At 42.9% G+C, this 12,576-nt stretch overlaps 1 protein-coding gene across 2 annotated transcripts in view; it reads right to left on the reverse strand.

Moving 5' to 3' along the window:
- SYNPR (synaptoporin) overlaps positions 1–12,576 on the reverse strand; it is a 564,283-nt gene that overhangs the window by 390,042 nt on the left and 161,665 nt on the right. For both annotated transcript variants that reach the window (XR_009448487.1, XM_059663074.1), the window contains exon 3: positions 5,729–5,853. Coding sequence is in view for 1 of the 2 variants with exons in the window: in XM_059663074.1 (XP_059519057.1) it covers positions 5,729–5,853 (125 nt within the window). In the remaining variant the exon portion in view is untranslated. The remainder of the gene's footprint in view (positions 1–5,728; positions 5,854–12,576) is intronic.

The following is a 12,576-nucleotide window of genomic DNA, read 5'->3' on the forward strand; positions in this document are numbered from 1 at the left end:
AGGTCTGCACTGCAATGTCACGCCATCAGGGAGATTTTCCCAGCAGCTCATCGAAAACGGGCTTCTCCCGCTGGCCCTTTCCTGTCCTCTCAACTTGTCCATGTCGCTCCCTTTGCTCAGGACTTTCTTTCCGCTTCTCTTTTGAATGGCTTGGATGCCATGTCCTCAGGGAAGCCCTGCTGGAGTGTTTATAGCTGGGTATCCTTTAACCCTCAACACCCATCAACACCCACTTTCCATCTCTGAACTATGTTCACCCTCTTCTTAGAAATGACCACTACCGTGTGTGTGTGTGTGTGTGTGTGTGTGTGTGTATCTTTACTATCTTTCTCTCATCTCCATATGATTATAAATCTCACCAGGGAAGGGTCCTGTACACTTTACCAACCAATATAAACCAAGCCTTACATAGTTCAGGGCCTTGTACACTGTAGGTGCTCAAGAAATATTTATTGAGAGAATGAATAAAGGATCCAACATGGGGTCACTCACTGATGTAGGAAAGATGATTAGAGAATCTCCCCCTTGTATGAGAGGCCATCAGCTGACCACCCGGATCTCTCTGGCACCCACCATGTTGGTATACAAGGATGGTCTTAGGTGAGCATCCAAGATCTCTGCCCGAAGGCTTTCTTGGGCTGCAAGCACATGCTTGGTTGGCCATGGTCAGAAGCAACTTTTGACCAATGGCCAACAGGAGTAGGTAGATAATTACCACAGCTTCATCGCCTGCCTGATTGAATTCCTGTGAAGCATGTTACCCACAGTTTCGAGAAGTCTCGGTTTCCCCAGTTGCCCACAGTGGTGCCTTGCCCATTAATCCACTCTTTATTGGCTTTCTTCCTTTCCCTGTCTCACTCCCCACACTTTACTGGTATCTCCAGGGATCACCTGTCCAAAAAATTACAAATGCCTGTATCAGAGTGAGCTTCCGGGAGAACCCAAACCAAGACATCCTTCTATCTAATTCTCCACCACCACTCTTACTTTGGGGAAGTATTGCAACAAGAGTTCCAAACTAGCAGTTACATATGTTGGGCGGCAAACAGCAGAGTGGAGTGAAAGTAGAATAATTTGCCATTTATTATTTTTTTCATTGGACCCATGTCATGCCAGCAGCCATTTTGCCCCATTTCCTGTGATCTCTGCAGACATTCCCTACATAAGATAGCTCCTCTCTTCACTGCAGAAATCGCTGTCCTTGTATTTGGCTACAGCTGTCGTCTGGTGCCAGCTCCCTGCGCGAGGTGCTATTAACGATGTCAACAACCAGGATAACACAACTGATGAACACTTGATGTGTGCCAGGCTCTGGGTTACACAATTAACTTAGATGGCTTATTTGAACCGTCACAACCACACTCTGAGGAAAGTGATGCATTTTCTTCTTATAATCAGGGAAGCTAAAGCCAGGGGGGTTATCATTTGCTCCTCTGCTGGGTGGCAGGACCGGGATTTGAAGCCAGAGGTTTGGCAAGAGTTCCACCATCAGTCCTTTAGCTGCTCTACCTTCAAATCTCCCAACTCTGTGCCCCATGGAATCACCGCATCTCATCACACACAAAGTTTACTTTAAAGCACACTGAAATGAGATACTGTAATAATGAAGTTTCTAAAACTTTAGCCAAAAAGAGTGAAATCCTTTGGTTATGAGAAACAATAAAGGAATGCTTAAATGTAATTGCAAATGAAGCATTTTCTGGACACAAGATATATAAAAAAATTGCAGCCCTTAACATACTTACTTTCCCCGAATTGGCCCTTATGGTAAAATAAAAAGTATTGTTCATTATCACCCCTCTAGCGCGTGGATCTTAAGGAAAAAATGCCTTCCCCCGACAGAGCCAGCATTTCTAGATAATGGCCCAGACTCCACAGCTCGCCTGGCGTCAACCTCCACCTGTGCCCACGCTCCAAACGGGCGGAGGGGAATTCTGACGCAGGACAGGCGGCTGGAGTCACAAAAGGAGAACTTTGCACAGTGCTGCCCAGATGAGCAGCCCCAGCTCATCTTTCCCTCCACACGGAGGCTCATCCTTCTAATTTTCTGTTTCAAGAATCACAAGACTCACAGTTTCATTCTTCCATCCCACTCATTCCAACAACCAACCAGCATCACGCTGATGGCACGAAGCGCCCTCTGTCCTGTCATTTTGGGAGGTTTCCATTCTCCCAATAGTTTAATGAGAAAAAAGAACCCCAAAACGAAACTAACAATGAGCCTGATAATAATACCTTCAAGGACAACCCAAATACGCTTTAAAGATAAGAACTAAGAGCAAGTTAATAAATGTAAGACAGTTAAATATGTACACACCTTTCAATGTTGCCTATTGGGACAGAGAGGGCTGGGGGAGCTCCCATTCTGGGTGAAATATCACATAATAAAGGGATTATTTTTGTTCAGAGTAATTTTGCTATTTAAGTAGAATAATGATTTCTTTTAGTTCTCTCATTTTAATTACCCTTTCTTGATTATGAAAGTAATAATAATATACTAAAAGAGACCTTATTGAACGCTATACCTTGGGTTAAGCATTTTGCATACGTTGCTCGTTTACTACAACACTACTGTGAAACAGGTGACATTGTCTCTGTTTTTCAGATAAGGAGCAGAAACGGTAAGCAACTTTCTTAATATCACACAGCTCTGCTAGTAAGTAGTAGCACCGGGGGACTTGAACCCAGACAGTTTGTCTCTATAGCTCAAGCTACACTATGTTTGCCTCAATACATTCTCAGTGTAAAACATTTCAAAAGCTTATTGTAGAATATCTGCAAAAACCAGACAAATGGGAAAACAATACTGTATTTAATTCACTCATAATCTCACCACCTAGAAATCCAGAAGTCCTCCCCAAAAACTTTTTGGTCAAAAAGTTTTTACCAGATTAGTACATTTTGGTAGATGAGAAAACGTCTAATGTTACTTGTTCATCTTAACCACAAATCAAAAGGAAGGTCAGGTGAGAAATATTTCATTCCCATAATAAAGTGATATTGTTGCTGAATGTAAATTCCTTTTGATATGAGTACATGTAGTGGTGTGAAGGAGTCACATAGTTTGGCATATTTATCGGAAGCAGCACAAATTTATAAAAATCACCTAGCATTTGCTAAATTGATATTATCCTACATGTGATCATCTGATAAAAAAAAGTTAAGTAGCTTCCTTTGAGGTCATTTACAAGAGATAGCCATCCCCCCTTATCTGAAATTTTGCTTTCTACTTTTCAGTTACCTATGGCCAACCAAGGTCAGAAAATATGAAATGGGAAATTCTAGGAATAAATAATTCATAGGCTTTAAGTTGCATGCTGCTCTAGGTAGCGTGATGCAACCCATGCCATCGGTGTCCGTCCTGCTCAGGATGTGAATCATCACTTTGTCCAGCGTCTCCACGCTGTAGACGCTCCCAGCTACCTAGCTGCCGATTCGGTTATTAGATGGACTGCAGCAATATGGCGGTGGCTGTACTCAGGTCATCCTTACTTTACTTAATAATGCCTCATTTGCTTCAATTCATCTCATCACATGGGCACTGTATCATCTCACATCCCCACAAGAAGGGGGAGTACAGTGCAACTCATGCAACTTTTATCACACCACATTGTTACAGTCATTCCTTTTTATTGTTGTTAATCTCTTACTGTGCCTGATTTATAAATTAAATCTTATCATAGGTATGTATTTATAGGCCCTATAAATACTATAGGGCCTGGTACTCTCTGAAATTTCATGCATCCACCGGTGTCTTGGAATGTATCCCCTGAGGATAAGGGAGAACTACTGTAATTGTTTTTGTTCCAATGACTTGGCATTAGAGTTTATTGTGTTCCTTATGTTTCCAACAGACTGAATAGTTTGAAGCAGCTGAATGCTCTCATTTATTTCAAGATTATGATCAAATCATTGGCAATGGCTTATGAAGTTCTAGGAGAAAATAACTTTTTTATGATTTACATCACTAACATCTTGCTAACCCAACTTCTTTTGATACTAATGACTTCAAAATAGCTGCATAAGTTCTTGATGCCGTTGGTTACTACTCAGGTCTTCTCCAAGAAGATAATGGCACAACACTTTAAAATACCCAAATGTATCATTGAAGTTGCACCTCTAGTGAGACCTAGCGTCTTAGGAACGGTATGTGTATTTCCTAGATGGGCATTAATTGGACAAAACTGCAAGGCACTCTGTGGGCTGAGTAAGTTCCTGAATAGTAGACAGTAAATGTTGTACAGATGTGATAAGCACAGTGTCAAAAAGCTTTCTTGCTTTTTAGAACAATAGTTTAAATTACTTCTAGGAGACCTAGGGTTCTGAGGAGATTTCCCAGGAATAGCACAGCAGGGTAGGGTTGGGTGGAGGGTGAGAGAGTGCACTGGGGGAGGGTGCTCTGTGTGTGGCAGGAAGAGGGCTGAGAAAGAATAGCTGATGCTTCAAGCCCCTTTCCTCCCCTCTCCAACTTTCTCAATAACTCATTTCTGTGCTTCTCTCGGCGATTCAAAGTGTGCATTAGAAGGGTGAAGTGCTAAGAAGTCTTCTTAAACTCATTTGACTATATAATTTCTAAATTCTTCCCTCCCACTTGGTCACCCTCCTTCTTTTATTCCTTCCTTAGAAACATGAAGTATCTAGGGCTCCATGGAGAGACTTGGGAAAGTGCTGCACTTGCCCAAGTAAGAAAAGTGTTGAGGGTCAGTCTCTACCTTTCTCTGCAATTCTAGGGCCAGTGCCGTGTCTGGCTCCATGTGGTTATTCCATGCATGTTTGTTAAATTGAAGTAAGCAAGAGAGTGCACTAATAAGATGCAAACATTATGTTGAAAGTTGTTTTTAAAAACATCACACTACTTATCTGGTGCCAAAAATTTGTAAGTAAATTATTTCAAAATTAAATATAATTAATCCCCATTGGATCTGGATTGGAATCACAACATGTCTGATTCAAGACAAGCCCTGGCACGTATTTTATGAATAAGGCAAAGACAAAGATAAGGTATTACCTTCAGTCTGAATTTATAGAGATATTTTAGAAATTATCTCAAGCTAAGTATAGCAATAGATACATGAGCTCTGGTTTTAAAACAACTGGTCTCAACCCAGGTGGGCTCAAACCCTGACTCTGCCATTTACTGGCCGAGGGAATGTGAGCAAACATATCTGTGCCTCAGTTTCCTCATTTTAAAATGGCGATGGTAATTGTGCTCCACTCAAAGGTCACTGTAACGACTAAATGAAATGAACAAGTAAACAGCAAGTAAAGTGACTGACACCTGGAAATAATATTAAAAATTAATCTTATTAGAATCATTATCAGCCAATATTGCATAGTCAATATGAAGTTAGAGATGACACTAATCCTATTTAGAACTTAGGAGACCATAAGATTGGGACTATGGATGGGAGAAAGGATTGTATAACTGAGGTCTCCCTGTTGATAGCCCCCAATACTGGACTACTTGTAGCAGTTTTTTGGAGGAGAATCAGTTCTGGTTTGAAGGTACAACTCACACAACTCATCTGGTTTGAAGGTACAACTCATCTTCTCAGGAGGGGATAGCGGGTGGGCATTCTACTTGTTTGGGTACTTTGTGGGCTCCAGCAGAATTCTTTCTGTTTACCCAGAAGTCCCTGGGAGGTGGCATTATTTTTAAGAAACGATGGAAGGAAGATAGTGCGTGGCCTCTCTGCGTGGCCAGCGGGCACGTGCCACCATGCCTTACCTGAAGGGGTAGGCAAACGCTATGTCAATGCTGAGGTCACTGTCCGTCTTGTTGACACAGTCCACACTCAGCCGCAGGCCTCCAGAATAGCCACCGCATGTTGAAAATGCAAATATTGCAAAAAGCTGTGAAGAACAAAACAAAAATTATTAGAATGATGCTGATCCAGTGAGAAATATCAGCAGGAGCTTCGTGGTGGATTGAGAAGTTATGGTTCTGCTAACGTTTGGTTCAGGCTGGAAGATGAAGGCAACGATGGTGGAGAACAGGGAGTGGCATCTGCAGAAACAGTCTGGCCAGCTAGAGCGACTTCGCCTGGAGATAAACTGATCACGAGGCCAAACACCTGTGTCTGAGTGTGTAAAGGCTGCCAGGCCTCAGAAGGTGGAGATGTCATTTCACACCAAAGAGTGTGGAAAGCTTTGCACACCACGGGGTTAATGATGGATGCCTCCAGGTGGGAAGAATTTGAGGTGTCGCTGGCTTTCTTCTTTTTGTTTAATCTGTATTTTTCTACAATAAACATGTTTGTCTTTTGAAATAAGTAATTATTAAAAAGACAAGATCAAAATTTTTTGTTATGATAGTTTTAATCAAGATAAAGCATGTGAAAACAATGCTTTGTTTTATTTTGACAATAACTCGTAATCCTATATAATAAAAGCCTAATATGCAAATCAACTGAATGGTGGAACCACTGGCAGAATGACCGGTCGCTATGACGTGCACTGACCACCAGGGGGCAGACACTCAATGCAGGAGCTGCCCCCAGTTCGCAGGCCCCAGGCCAGGCAAGGCGGGTGCCAGTGGGGGTTCCGTGATCACTCCACAGATAGCTGGCCATGCCTAGGGACCCTACCCGTGTATGGGTTTTGTGCACTGGGCCTCTAGTCTTATATAATAAAAAGATAATATGCAAATTGACTGAACGGCAGAATGACTGGTCGCTATGATGTGCACTGACCACCAGGGGGCAGACGCTCAATGCAGGAGCTGCCCTCTCTTGGCCAGTGCTCTCCCACAGGGGGAGTGTCGCTCAGCCAGAAGCCCTGAGCCAGGCTCACAGCTGGCAAGCACAGCAGCGGTGGCGGGTGCCTCTCCCACCTCCTTGGCAGCGCTAAGGCTGTCTGGAGTGGCCTAAGCCGTCAGTCATACATACATTCCACAAGGGCTCCTGGACTGTGAGAGCGTGCAGGGCAAGCTGAGGGACCCCCTGAGTGCATGAATCTCATGCACTGGGCAGAGCTCTAGTTTATAATAAGAATAGATCTTTTCCAGTTGTCCAGAAAACTAACTCAGCATATGCATTTAAGAGCAATTATCATAATGTATTTATAACTGCAGCTTACTTACTACTTATATCATCAGTTTGTTTTAATCCTTAAAAGCACCAACACCAGAAACAACTTGATCTGTATTTACTGTTGACATGTTTTTATGTTTACTGATTTTAAATAGAAAAATATTTTTTAATCCCTCTTTCTCTTCACATCTTTAATATAAAACCTTTTAGAGATGTGTTGTTGGCTTTTTTTTTTCATTATACCCTTCCATTCAGACATTTCATATCACTGCTAGAAAGTATAAAGAAACAGAAAGGCTAGTAAAAGTATTAAGTGAAAAATATTGAGTTCGGAGACTACTCAGACGCTCAGGATGATGTTTATATATAGATTTAAATATAGCTTTTTCAACAATACCACTAAAAGCTTTGAGAGCAAAGAAAGTAAGACTTGCAGCCTCCCTGGGTGTTTCCTCTAACAAATGCATTAGTTCTTCCATTGTATCCGCCCGCTCCATTTTGGTTTGTACTCCACTCCTGCATGTGCCCGGTCTTCACGTGTGGCGAGGACACACTCACAGAGCTGGGGCTGAGGTGATGAGCACCGATAATCCACTTGGACCATGTGGGCTATTGCAGGACCCTTTGAGAAATGCACAAATCTTGTGGGGGCTTCTAAGTCATTACGATTTGTACTGAGACAAAAAAAACCACAAAACTTTTTTGCCTCAACTTGATAGTTTGACAAAGCTTTCAGTTCCTAATATATAAATCATAAGTTAATCCTTTAGTTGGGTTCAACATTAGCTGAAAAAAGAATAGGAATTTTGAATTAGTAAGTATTTGAACTTTTCTTATGGTCAGAGAATTTTAGATCTAAAGGGTTGGGATGAGTAGGTGAGTATCTGAGAGGTGCCATTTCAGAGCACCAGGTCTCAGTGTGTGTGAGCCTCAAGCCAGCCTTGGTGGTCACATCTCTGTGTGAGTTGCTCTTTCTAAGTCAACTGTTGAAAGGTTCAGCTGGTTAACAATTAATGTCATGGGCTAGCCTGGTACAGAACTTGGATCTGGGAGAATTAAGCACTGACAATTAGAAGCAGAATCTCAAAGACGTCTTCAAGAAAGAAGATGGGAGGGCAGGCATAGCCGAAGATGGCAAGTAAGAAAATGCCAACTTTGTCCCCTCAGGGTAACTAAATTCAAAAGAATTTCTTTGCTATTAAAAAAAAGGCAATCAAATGCATTTACCACACTGACCCACACTGTAATATTCCCATTTATTTTAACTTTTGGAATTCAGCTTCTTGCCATAGGTTGGGGTCCCTATTAGCAGAGGTGGGGAACGTCGGGCCCGCGAAATCATTTGGTCTGGCACCGCCAAGGCATGATGGTTGAATTAATGAAATGCTTGACCAAATATAGCAGGCTAATTTTTAAGTTGATAATTTGTATAGCCCGTGAATGATATAAATATCCAAATGGCCCTTGGCAAAAAAAAAAAAAAAAAAGGTTCTCCACCCCCCCACCCCTGCTATCAGAAACACTAGTTCACTTTGCATTGCAGGAGGAGTTATTGATGCCTTACAATAACTATAAGTGAACAGGCTCTAGAATGTGACTTTGGCATTGTTGCTTAATTTCCTATGTCTTGGTTTCCTCATCAATACAATAGCATTGATATGAAGTCCTCGGGGTCATTTTGCTATTCATAATATGAGTAGACAAGAAGGCTGCTGGTGCTGGTAAGGTCACCAGGGCCTGCTCAGGAGGCAAAACAGGTATTACCCATAACACCTGCCGCCTCACTCAGTCAGTGAAGGAAGAAGAGCCTCAGAACTGTCCGTCCCAATTGGCCATTTAACCTTAGTAGGCAAAGGCTGGTTGATGATACAACCTTCATGAGGTAAGCAATCTTTTGTGGATCACTTTTTGTGTGCAAGGCAGTTTTGAGTCGTTAGTTTTTAAAATCAGTATTTTAACAATGAAAATAACTTGGCCAGAAAACTATAGTAGATATGGTCATAACAAAATGGGTTTCTATGTGTTAGCGTGTGTACAACATTTAGAACAGATCCTGGCACAGGATAAGCACTCAATAAATGTTCTCGAGTGTTATTCCTGTAAATAGATGTGGATGAGCGCCTTCATGAGATGCTCCATCAAATAGGAAATTTAGACTTATTCATCCCCAGCCAATCTATACAACCACCAGCCACAGTGAAGCAAGACCCAGGCGCTCCAGAAAAGCTGATCATTTCTGCTTTTACTGCTTTTCTTCCTAGTTTGACTCACAGATGGACTTGGGAGGCATTCAGAAGCTACTGCAACCCACTCTGCACTCTGGGGACGAAGCCCATGAATGTCAGGGCCACAGGGACCTTGATCTCTTGTCACTGCGGCATGCATGTGCCTACTTCCCATGACCAAGTGCTCCTCTGGCAGCTTGTATTGGTAGGAATAAAGGGGAAGGGAGTTTAATTGTTCACTGCTCAGCCCTTGGTGCCTTGTCAGGATGGCACCTCTGGCATGTCTTCCAGAAGTGGGCATGGAGTGGGGGAACCCAAGCCCTGTGGTGTGGCTGTGGCGATAGCACTCCCTGTCTAAGCTTCCTCACCTCGCAACAGGGAAACCCTCTGTCTCCCTGAATCACGGGGAGAATTAAATGAGGTGGAGTAGGTACTCATGTGCAGCCCCCTCTCAATTCATGCGGAGATTCATGTGGTATTTACACACGTGTAAGGGTTGTGTGCATGATTAGTATTATAGTCCTCTATTAAAGATGTGGCCCAATAAATAGTATAATGTCTTTCAACAGTTTGCTGTTTTAAAAATTCCTTGAAATATTGAAGTGTAGTGAGTTAGAGTCGAGAGTAGAAAGACAAATCCTGGTAATTTCAGCACTGAATGGCTACAGAGACGTTGCCGTTACCATTCTGTCTTATTTTAAAGTGCTTTATATATAGTAAGATATTATTAATACCACCATGTAATGAACTTAAGATGGAATGATAATTATGTATTTAATTGGCTCAAAATGTTAAATGCACAGAAAGCAGGCATCAGACTATTGAAACCACACACATCACTGTGGTTTTATTTTTAACTCCTTTTGAGTTCTGAGAACAAGATTATGTATGGGAGTTAAATACGATGCCCGTGGGATTTCTGGTTAACTTTCTCCTTTCCCCACAGTCCTTACTGATTAAAGGGAAACCATACTGTGTGACCAATACCAAATTCAATAATATCATGAGGTGAGGATTAAACAGATAATATCTGTACAACACGGCAGAGTCAGACCCTGCTGAGCGAGGGACATATTACAGGGATGGTTGATTCTGTACTTGGGAGTATGAAATCAACTCCTTCAGAGTACATCAGCTGAGCCTGGCCCGGAAACTAGAATACATTAAGACAGTGGGGAGAGGGAACTGCAAATTCTTTGAGGGTCAACATTCTCTTGGCGCCGAATGGAAACCTAGAGTGGAAGGGACCTTTGGAAATCCTCCCACCAATTTCCCTGCCCAGCCGCCCACCCACCCCAGGTGGTGACACGAGAAGTCCTGGCATCAGGCAGACCAGAGCTCGGGTCCCCTTCCTGGCTGTCTATACTGAGTGAGTTCACTTCTCCACCCTCTGCATTCCCATCTTTCCTAAAACCCCCAATTCTCCTCAAACAAAGCAGGCTCCTCACCTCTAGCACATTCCAAGGTATCAATACCGTGACCACTGGCCCAATCACTTACTTCCCTTCAGTTCAGGAGACCGAAATAAATCTCCTGCAATAAGCTCTCATTTTACTACTGTCTTGAATGATGTATGGCTCGGTTCCTAACAACAACATATTACTCTCTAAATGGACAGAATTGGCTGGTGGAGACTCGCCTTGCTTGTAGCCTGATTAGAAATACACTCAGGTGGATAAGGACAGAAGAATTGCCTTGCATTTTCTGGCTTAATAAGTATCCACAAGCCAAAATCGCCCATAGCAGGAATATCTTTGCACAGTTAATGAAACTAAAGATTTTCCCCTGGAAATAGGGCAAGCAGCTCCCTCCTTGGAACTGATTGACCCACATAAGGAAAATCAATGAAAGCTGCTATTACTACTTCTCGTTACTTTGCAAGGCACAGTTGAAAGCAACGGGTTGGAGGAGGACAGGCAATCAAGCTGATTAATGGCTTTCATAGGACTCTGTGGTCTGCAGTGATGTCAAGGAGGGGACCTCTTCCAAGGCCTGATACACAACGTCAGGCATGAGAGAGGTCTTGGAAGAAGTAAGTGGGAGTAAGGAGACTGGTTGCAAAAGGTATTGGGAGATTGGGACCAACTACTGGTACTCATATTACCACCAAGCAGTGTGTGCTGACAATCAGATAGCCAGAGAGCACAGCTTGTATTTATAGCATTTACCAATTGCCATGATGTAAATATACCCACCATGGCCAATACCCAACATAATGCTTCTGAGCCTTGGTTGGGAAGAGAGCTGCACAATCCACTGGGTTCCAACACACTACTGCCACCAGGGGACTTCCCCTGGCTCTCCCTGTGGGCAAGAACCCTGGGCTGTCTCATTGAGTCGCACCTATTATGTCATATACTCACCCTGGGCTGATTTCTTTGAGATACAATTATTCATTCTTTGACCCATTTACCCACTCAATCTCTCATTCACTTCTTTATTGTAGCAGAGGTTGTTGATGTTTCACCTAAACCCCCTTGCCCACCCTAGAGGCCACCTGCAGCCTTAGGGGGACAGTCCTTGTACACACCAAAGGCTTTCCCTTCAAACACCCAAGTCTCTCTACTGAGGGCTTTCTCGGGGAGCAGGAATGTGCTCAGCCCGTGACTGAGGCATCAAGGAAGTCCCTGGGAGTTAAGTCCATGGCAGCTTCCAACCAATGTGTCATGAAAATTGGTGGATAAAATTCCAGCGCCCTTGCACCTCTGTGGGGGAATTCTCAGGTGTGTTCAATAGTTTCTTATAGGATTCGACCGAGGTTGAGCAACAGTTGCCTGCAGCAACCTCTGCTCATTCACATGCCCTTGGTGGCTTCCCTTCTTTCTCTGTCCCATTTCTCCACTCACCGTCGTGCTTCCTGGCAATGCCTCTCCAATAGAGCTCTTGAGACAAAATTCTCATCTCAGGATCTGCTTTTGGAAAATCCAACTGAGACAGTTATTGAACAGTGACTGACTACCTGTTACTTTGCAGGCATTGCAATGGGCTTTAAGATGTATTTATAAAGGGAACAATATCTATTTCCTTATCTCACTTCTCTCAGCATCTAACTTAGCACACTCTCCGCTCTTTCTAAATAAGCTGCTCTCCTTGTAAATAGAAGGTTTTCTTTGACTACATTGCCTGGAGTGGATCCTCTGACTATAGCCCATCCCTACTCTGGTCCCATTGTTCCCTGGTGTGGTTTTTTCTTTTTCATGAGCAGACTTCCTAACATCTTTATTTGTTTGGCATTACTTCTTCTCTTGTTTGTTTTGTTTGACCACTTCTCTGAAGAAAGGTAATACACTTGACCTTGTTTCTGGCTGACTCTGTCGTTA

The sequence above is a fragment of the Myotis daubentonii genome, chromosome 14 (genome assembly GCF_963259705.1).
Source record: "Myotis daubentonii chromosome 14, mMyoDau2.1, whole genome shotgun sequence".
NCBI lineage: Eukaryota > Metazoa > Chordata > Mammalia > Chiroptera > Vespertilionidae > Myotis > Myotis daubentonii.